The sequence below is a fragment of the Portunus trituberculatus genome, chromosome 34 (assembly GCF_017591435.1).
Source record: "Portunus trituberculatus isolate SZX2019 chromosome 34, ASM1759143v1, whole genome shotgun sequence".
NCBI lineage: Eukaryota > Metazoa > Arthropoda > Malacostraca > Decapoda > Portunidae > Portunus > Portunus trituberculatus.
In genome coordinates, this window is record NC_059288.1 from 6932014 (window position 1) to 6941816 (window position 9803).

Here is a 9803-nt window from a genome sequence, read left to right on the forward strand (position 1 = left end):
TTTTTTTCATTTCTATTCACAAACAAGGTTAACAGTTATAACTTTTTTTCTTTTTTTCTAGTTTCTGTATTTTATCGTCGTGTTATTTTTTCCTTTGTTTTCCCATCTTAAATTACTAATCACCGGTTTAATATAAATATACACGCGTAGTTTTCTTTTTCTTTTCCTTTCATTACGACCAAGACTGACATTCATATTTCATCTTCGGCTATGTACAGTACACTTTCAGTCTTCCACTCCCTTCTTTCACCATCTATTTAATTACAAAATCTTATCTTATAAACACACAAGTCTGTACTCTTGAAACGCTCTGCTCTCACAACACACCCACCTTCAAGAGCCATAGACGTGATTAGCCAGGCTCTCGTGTTTCTAGTGTTATTAATAGAGAAATGTTACCAATCTGTCACTTGAAACATAAGAAAAACACTCTTAGCCCCTTCAGTAGCATGACGCGTTTCCACATTCATTCTGGTGACTATATTTAGTTATCTTATACAGCTTCAGAAACTTATGTGGGGAGGATTAAAATAGTGAAGACTGGCCATTAATCTTCTGACCTTAATAGACACTACCTAATGTCAATAAAATGTTCTAATGGTACACAAATCTCAAGGTAAAAATGTGTCCCAGTATTGAAGGAATTAAAATAGTGAAGACTGTGGCCATTAATCTTCTGACCTCCATAGACACTTCCTAATGTCAATAAAATGGTCTAATCGTACACAAATCTCCAGGTGAAAATGTGTCCCAGTCCTTACCACTTCAACAATAGTCCTTTGAATGTAGTGGCGATGCGAACAGGGGTTTCAAAATAGTTCTTACAATCGAGAACAGATGACTTTCCATTTCCCAGCCCCTAAAAACAAGCACTTCTTTTTCCTACTAACTTACTTTCAGCACCTCTTGGTTTCCTTAACTACCCTCACCTCTAACCTCTAACCTCTAACTTCAGCCTCTCATTCATTATTGTTTCAGGATTATTGAGTTAACAGACTCACACCACCCACCTATTCCCAGGCCACATATTGCAGGTGTCACGCTGGTTAATTGTACATACCTTTGGTCATTCCACCTGTGATATTTCCCTTCATGAAACGATTCCTCCCTTGATATTGAATTTGTAGTAAGGTAAGGTAAGGTAAGATAAGGTAAGGTAAGGTTAGGTTAGGTGAGGTGAGGTTAGGTTAGGTTAGGTTAGGTTAGGTTAGGTTAGGTTAGGTTAGGTTAGGTTAGGTTAAGGTTAGGTTAGGTTAGGTTAGGTTAGGTTAGGTTAGGTAAGGTAAGGAAAGGTAAAATTAGATAAGGTAAGGTAAGGAATATGTTTGGGGAGAATTATTCAGATGTTTTCACAGGAGAAACGTTGGTGTGTACAACTCTCAGCGGCAGAATGAATGTACGGAATGAACACACCTGTGAATGAAGCCACAGGTGTTCACAAGAGTACACCATTCACTCCCGCCACACCTGACCAACACCTCACACCTCCTCGTACTTCATCACACACCTGTCTACAAACATGGCGGACATTAATGAATACTTCTGAACAATAATAACAAATCACACACACAAATAAAACATTCTCCATAAAAAACATGACGCGTTTTCTTTTTCTTTTTCGACGGAACGTAATTCGACGGAACGTAAAACTGAATATGAGAAAAAAAAAACTGAAAATTGACGTGGAATGCTGAATACGAAGAATACAAAGGACAAAAGTAGCTAAAAGGAATCTCTGAATCAAAACAATAAAATCAGAAAACGGCAAACTCTTCATATATATTTATATATATTTTTAAACATGAGTGTATGTATATAGATTTTTTTTTTGTCTTTTTTATATTAGAGGAAAGCTTGCGTACATTTTTTTTTTTTTGTGGGGGTGAGGAGAGAATATTTAAGCTGGGTACTGCACACGCAAACACGCACACACACACACACGCATGCACGCACACACACACACACGCCTTAACCCTACACTGATAAAAAAAAAAACATTTATTTTTTACACATTAATAAAAAAAATTCACGAATTTAACAAACATTTTCGATTCTTTAAACAACGACCATTTTTTAAGGTTTTCCAGAGAGAGAGAGAGAGAGAGAGAGAGAGAGAGAGAGAGAGGGAACTATCATCGAAGGGGAAGTGAGAGGGGAGAGGGAGACAGGTAGGGGATGAACAATCGAGTGAGGGCGAAAAAAAAAGGGGAAAAATGTTACCTTCTACTTTTTTACCTGCAATTATAAGGTGAGGGAGGGAAATGAGGGGAAAATAAATAAAAAAAAAAAAAAGTCGAGGGGAAACTTGTATGGTTGATTAGGTAATAGACCGGTGCGAGACGTAACCATACACACATACACACATACATACATACATACATACACACGTACATATAAACGAGAGGTGAGGTAAAGAATTAATTTAGCTTTCCACTTCTGTTACGTCCTATTCACTCACTACTCTGACTACCAATTGTGATCCTTATTAGCATTATCATTATTATCATTATCATTATTATTATTACCATTATTATTATTACCATTATTATTATTACTATGATGCTATTACCGTTATTATAATTATTATCATTATAACTATATTTACCTAATGTTTCAGCATATTACACGAACTATCCCAAGTACCTAACTGAACTAAGCTTAGAAGGACACACACACACACACACACACACACACACACACACACACACACACACACACACACACACGGTGAGCAATAGAGTCGCACATAACTAAATTTTCTACACACCACACCGCCAACGAACAGTGAAAATTGAGGATCTGTGTGTGTGTGTGTGTGTGTGTGTGTGTGTGTGTGTGTGTGTGTGTGTGTGTGTGTGTGTGTGTGTGTGTGTGTGTGTAATCGGTGGAGCAGGGAGTATACACAAGAAGGAAGGAATGGCTGACTAGGTATAAGGTACACACTCCTAAACACAAACACACACACACACACACACACACACACACACACACACACACACACACACAGACAGAGGCAGTGAATCGCTCCACAGCTTGATGTAACACTTGGCCAAACGAGGAAAACAAAATGGAACCAAGACGTGAACTGAAGACAAGGAACAGCTCGCGCCGCTCCCCGCCACCAGCACCAGGGCAGCACTCAGCACCTCAGCACCTCACCGCCTGGCCCTGCTGCCTCAGCTGTCTCCCCACACCCACCACTCCTGAGTCATCCCCAACCCGCCCCGTCACCACTCGTCACCTACTCACGGGCGACTAACGGGGCTTTGGGGTGGGTGTGGGGTTAGAGGTGGGTGGATACAAGGGTGGCGCCACGGCACGTCCTGGAGTCAGCAGGTCAGCGGTGGCCCAGCGTGCGTGTGCTGCCTCCTTCCGGTCACGTCCCCGCCCACCGCACTGACGGGGCCGCGGGGACGGGGTGGGGCGGTGCGGGGAAGTGGGGCAAGACTGTTCCGAGTGTGAGGACCATGTTTTGCAAACACGCACACGCACGCACGCACGCACGCACGCACGAACGAACGAACGTACGCACGCACAGGTATGCACGCACACGCACGCACGCATGCACACACACACACACACACACACACACACACACACACACACACACACGTTCCTCGTCCTCGCCGGCCTGAGGAAAGCTTGCTCCTGGAGGCTGTGACCCCTGCGCTGTGCGGGGCGTGGTGGCCGTGGCGGCCTGGCAGCGTCTTCAGGTAGCGGGACGCGAGTCACGCCGCCAAGCTGCGGCGCTGCTGCCGTGCAATCCGCATTGAGCAAGAGGCGCAGCGCCACCTTGTCACGTCAAGTCATTCAGTAATTCTTTCCTTCCTCGGTGAAGGCGTCGCTGCGGACTCCATGACTTCAGCCGAGCGGCAGCCTCGGGGCGCCGCGGGGTACTCAGGCTGTGTGGTAGTGTGTGAGCGAGTGGGTGTGCTGCGTGTGGGTGTTTGTGTGTGGGTGTGTGTGGGTGTGTGAGTTGTGTGCATCCTGTGTGTGGCTGAGCGTGGCAGTGGTGCCTCTGGGGGAGGACACTTCCGCTGCTCACCAAGAGTCTGACAGTCGAGGAGCAAGTCTCATGTCGCGCTCACACCGCCACCACGCCGCTCCCTCACGCAGCCCGGCCCTTCCTGCCTCGCTACTGCCAAGGGGCCTGGAGGCTGGAGGGGCAACGCTCCGCCACGTGGGGAGCAGGTGGCGGCCACTCGGGTTATCACAGCAGGACGGTCCGTGGCCCCGAGGCCCCACGCGTGGCCCGGGGCCACGGCCGGAGACTAGAGTGGCCGCGGCTAACTCTTGTTGGAGGCGACGCGGCACACGTAGGTGCCCTGCGCCTTCTGGCAGTTGAACAGCCACTTGATGACCCGCGCGTTCTTCTCCACGATGGAGGGCTCCCCTGTACCCCGAAGGGGCAGAGGTGGGCCGGGGCCGGGCCCCGAGATGCCCCGCCCCTCGTCTGAGTCAGAGCTGCCCCGCCGCCCAACCAACGGCCCCGACTCTTCCGAGGACACCTCCTCAAAGTAGACTGGTGCGGAGTGAGGCGGGGAGGAGGGCGGCGCCGTCAGCTGGCGGTACGTGGCGGGGTCCAGGCCCAGCGTCTCGAAGAACGCCTCCAGATCCAGCGGCGGCAGCGGCAGCGTCTCTTCCTCCCAGCGACCCCGCTCGTGCGTCACGTCAGACCTCGACCGTAGGATGGGCCGCCGCCGACCCTCCTCGCCGCCCACCGCCCCCGCCGTCGCAGCCGTTGCTCCATACGCCGACACGTCGCTGTCCGAAGAGCGGCGGCCGTCCGTGGGCACCAGGGAGGCGGTGGGACCGCCGCTACCGCCGCCGACGCATCCAGCGGCACCAGCACCTCGGGTGGGGCGCGAGACGGAGGCTTCCCGCAGACGCTGGGGCAGCGGTGGCCGAGCGGGAGGCTTGTCCAGGGCCCGCAGGGGAGGGGGCGGGGGATCCCGGAACATGCGGGGTGGACGTGGTGGAGGCTCAGGCGGGGCTGGACTGATGGAGGGCAGCGCCCCGGGGCAGGAGGGGCGGCGACCCCCCGTGCCACACTCTGAGTCTGTCTCCCCCGCGGGGGATGAGGCGCGACTCAGGTCCGGCAGGGACTTGTGGGCCGTGACGGTGGCGGGCTCGGCGCGGTAAGTGCCTGGCAGGGATATGCGCACCCCGCGGCGAGGGGCTGGCGGCGGGGGCTTCTTGGTCGGTTCTTCGCCTCCCGCTGCGGCGCCCGCCAGATTCTCCTGCGAGTCAGTGTTTAGCAGGCGCCGCAGTTTCATCTGCACGTTGTCGCCGCGATCACCGGGCCCGTGGGACAGTGACCGCCGCAGGTCCCCGCCAGCCCGTCCACCATGGCCCTCCCCCGCACCTTGACCCCTGGCCCTGGGCCTAGGGGCCGCGCGGGGCGAGCGGGCCGGCAGAGGGGGTGGCGCGCCCAGCGAGGCGGGTCCGGCCATCTGGCTGGGGCGGGGCGGGGACAGGCCGGCCAGGCTGGGGTGGTCGCGCAGGTTGACCACGTTGTTGTTGTCAGCGAGGGCAGCGCGGCGCTCCGGCGCGGGAGAGGGCGAGGGGCGAGACACGTGCAGCGTGTGGCACGGCGCGCTCAGGAATATGTTAGGGTTGGATGAGATGTGGAGGCGGTCAGGGCGTGCGGGGGTCTGGCTGCTGCCCAGCACGTGGTCACTCTTCACGTAGCGGGACTTGCTCTCCTGCAGCAGCTGCACGGCGCTCTTGCCGCCCCCGCCTGCCGCCCACCACGCGCCGCCCACCACCATGCCGCCCCACCCCATCGACATCACGGAGCCTGAAAGAAAGCCAGTGTCACCCACGCCGCCACACCAGGGGGCGGCGGCGGACCGCTCCCTCCAACAACAACCCACCATCATTCTCTCTCTCTCTCTCTCTCTCTCTCTCTCTCTCTCTCTCTCTCTCTCTCTATCTATCTATCTATCTATATATATATATATATATATATATATATATATATATATATATATATATATATATATATATATATATATATATATATATATAATGAGTCGCCTCCACCTGCCTCTGTCACCAACCATGTTGTTTTGCAGTCCTTTCTCTTTCATGTCGTCTCAGGCGGGGCTGGACCATGTATATATATATATATATATATATATATATATATATATATATATATATATATATATATATATATATATATATATATATATATACTTGTATGAGAAACTGACCTTGGTGTTTGAATTGTTCAGAGTCTTGGTGGAGGGGGCCGGGGCGGGGCGTGGCGGGGGTCACTCGCTACCCGGGGCACCATGGTGACCGTGTGCAGTGCCGAGACTCTTCCTGCAAAGGATAAGTTAAATATTAGTTTTATAATAGTAATAATAATCATTAAACACACACACACACACACACACACACACACACACACACACACACACACACACCGCGTAGTGTAGTGGTTAGCACGCTCGACTCACAATCGAGAGGGCCGGGTTCGAGTCCCGGGGCGGCGAGGCAACTGGACGCGGCTCTTAATGTGTGGGGTGTGTTCACCTAGCAGTAAATAGGTACGGGATGTAACTGGAGGGGTTGTGGCCTCGCTTTCCCGGTGTGTGGAGTGTGTTGTGGTCTCAGTCCTACCCGAAGATCGGTCTATGAGCTCTGAACTCGCTCCGTAATTGGGGAAGACTGGCTGGGTGACCAGCAGGCGACCGTGGTGGTGAATTACACACACACACACACACACACACAAAGAGAAAATATAGAAGATAGCTTTGAAAATAATCCTTGATCCCAATTTCACTAACTATCAGGATCCACTCACCGATTGAACCAGTGGCCAGCATCACACCCCCACCAGCTACAGTTACTGCAATCTGCAACCAAACTACTCAACAAACCCAAGACACCGCCACTTCCCATCCCTTGACGCCCCACCGCCACAACGAGCAGTCCCCCACCACAATCAAGCTTGTCCCCACACCACCTCCCACCACCTCCCACCACACACCGTTACAAGAAAAGCACCATTCTTATTGTCAAATGTATCAATTCGTAATCAACTCTGCTACATACACACTCAGATTCATGTTTTTATTTGCACCATAAGTACAAGATCCCTAAAGATTTCATGTAACTCTTCCTAGCTTCATAATTACAAGGCTTTTAATGAGCTCTGTCAGACGTCATTGGATTTGTGAAGTTTGGACTTTTGCATACACTAGAACTATTTGTTTTTACTATGTATATTTTCAGCCTCTCAATTGCCTTTTGCATTAATAAACCGATAATTATCATCATTTTTATTATTATTATTATTATTATTATCACAGACACACACAAACACACACACACAAACACACACTCAATAGATAGGAAAGAATTCTCCCACACACACACTTTCCCAGCAAGGACAGGGCGTGACAAGGAAACCCCCGCAAAACATTCCTGTCCAACACTCAACACAACACAACACTCAACACTCGCGCAGCCTTGCCTTCCCCCGCACACTGAGGCCATTCTTTACCCCGGAATTAACACAGACTCAGGGATTACGAGCCACGAGTTAGCACTGACATTCCGCTAAGTTTTTCGCTCCGGTGTCACTGCTGCGCCATGAAAGGAATATAGTGCGACGCGAGTGTGGGAGACTGTGTAATGTGGCGCGCTGTCCGGCTCGCAAATCACCTGTTACTTGGAAGGAGGTGCAACTGTCGGGGGGGTGGAGGGGACGGAAGAGAGAAGAGAGAGAGAGAGAGAGAGAGAGAGAGAGAGAGAGAGAGAGAGAGAGAGAGAGAGAGAGTCCTAACTAACCCCTATCACGCTACAAAAACACAAAACACAGACACACCACCACCACCATCACCGCCAACAACAACACAAAAATCAAGCAACATCCGTAACACTAACAAGACGCTGAAGAAGGTGCATGACGAACGTGAGGGCGTGAGCAGGTGACGTGAGCGCGTGACGTGAGTGAGAGGATGAGGGCGTCATAACAGTAACACGGTGAACACAACGCGACTCGACCGATCAGTGAGGTTAAACAACGATGGGTCGGTTAGAGCTTGGATGGGTGACCGCTTGAGAATACCGTTGTTAAAATTGGAGAAAGGGGGTGTTGGCGGTGTTGTAGTGGTGTTGTGGGGCAGGAGTGTTGTAAGGGGTTGTGGTGGTTTTGTGGGTGTTGCAGGGATGTTGTGGAGGGCTGTGGATGTTGCAGAGGTGTTGTGGTGATGTTGTAAGGCTGTTGGGGTGTTGCAGGGTGTTGTGGGTGTTGCATGGGTGTTGGGTGTTACAGGAGTGTTGTGGTGGTGTTGTAGGGTGTTGCAGTGGTGTTGTGGTGTTGTAGTGGTGTTCTGGGGCTGTAGGGGTGTTGTGGTGGTGTTGTGGGTGTTGCAGTGGTGTTGTGAGGCTGCAGGGGTGTTGTGGGGTGTTGCAGTGGTGTTGTGAGGCTGTAGCAGTTATAACATGAACGTTTTTTCTCTCCCCTCCCTGAATAATCGGTTCAACGTTCGGTCTAGTATCAACAACTACAAGGAACGTTCTGTCTTAAATATACGGAGCTTAGGAAATTAATGGCCAGTCTTCACTATTTTAACCCCTTCAGTACTGGGACACACTTTAACCTTGAGATTTGTGTACCATTAGACCATTTTATTGACATCAGGAAGGGTCTATGGAGGGCAGAAGATTAATGGCCACAGTCTTCACTATATAAAGACGTGAAATCTCTTTTTTTTTTTTTTTTAACGTTTCCGCTCCCTGTCTCTCTTTCTTCATGTGGGAGACGTCACATATAAACTATTACAGAGCAAGTCTCTCTCTCTCTCTCTCTCTCTCTCTCTCTCTCTCTCTCTCTCTTACATGAACACGTGAAAGTTCTTGTTCTTAGGCATTTCCGCTCTCTCTCTCTCTCTCTCTCTCTCTCTCTCTCTCTCTCTCTCTCTCTCTCTCTCTCTCTCTCTCTCTCTCTCTAACCATCCGTGGTTAGAGAGAGAGAGAGAGAGAGAGAGAGAGAGAGAGAGAGAGAGAGAGAGAGAGAGAGAGAGAGAGAGAGAGAGAGAGAGAGAGAGAGAGAGAGAGAGAGAGAGAGAGAGAGAGAGAGAGAGAGAGAGAGAGAGAGAGAGAGAGAGAGAGAGAGAGAGAGAGAGAGAGAGAGAGAGAGAGAGAGAGAGAGAGAGAGAGAGAGAGAGAGAGAGGCTTTTAGTATCAGGGCCTCTCGTCTCCCTCCCACTCACAACACCCAAGGACTACAGTTCAATTACTCCCTCCACTCAAGCTTCCACTTCCTCCTAAACTGTCTCCTGCCATCACCACGCCTGAAAGTCATCTGCTAAGGCTGCCCGGGAGTTTACGGGCCACCTTAACCCCTTCAGTACTGGGACACACTTTTACCCTCAGATTTGTGTACCAATAGACCATTTTATTGACATTAGCAAGGGTCTGTGGAGGTCAGAAGATTAATGGCCACAGTTTTCACTATTTTAATCCCTTCAATTCTGGGACACACTTTTACCTTCAGATTTGTGTACGATTAGACCATTTTATTGACATTAGAAAGGGTCTATGGAGGTCAGAAAATTAATGGCTACAGTCTTCACTATCTTAACCCCCCCACACAAGTATTTGAAGCTATATAAAATCACCAAATAGTCACCAGAATGGGTTTTTTTTTTTTACGGTAAGGCCTATAGCGCCTGTAGGCACACTTAAAGAGTGTATGGGAAGCGCTGTTCAGCTTCCGCCCATTAGTGGCGCAGGCAGTTTTATTTATAGTGGTACCCATATTAGGGCCCATATCACCATCTTGG

General features: G+C 50.0%; 1 protein-coding gene across 3 annotated transcripts in view; it reads right to left on the reverse strand.

Moving 5' to 3' along the window:
* Nucleotides 1-1632: 1632 nt before the first annotated feature.
* The window catches only part of LOC123512653 (translation initiation factor IF-2-like), a 54442-nt gene continuing 46271 nt past the window's right edge, over nucleotides 1633-9803 (reverse strand). For all 3 annotated transcript variants that reach the window (XM_045269123.1, XM_045269124.1, XM_045269122.1), the window contains 2 exons: nucleotides 6219-6330; nucleotides 1633-5800 (listed from right to left, as the gene is read on the reverse strand). In XM_045269123.1, coding sequence (XP_045125058.1) covers nucleotides 4287-5792 — 1506 coding nt within the window. In that variant the 5' untranslated portion in view covers nucleotides 5793-5800; nucleotides 6219-6330 and the 3' untranslated portion in view covers nucleotides 1633-4286. The remainder of the gene's footprint in view (nucleotides 5801-6218; nucleotides 6331-9803) is intronic.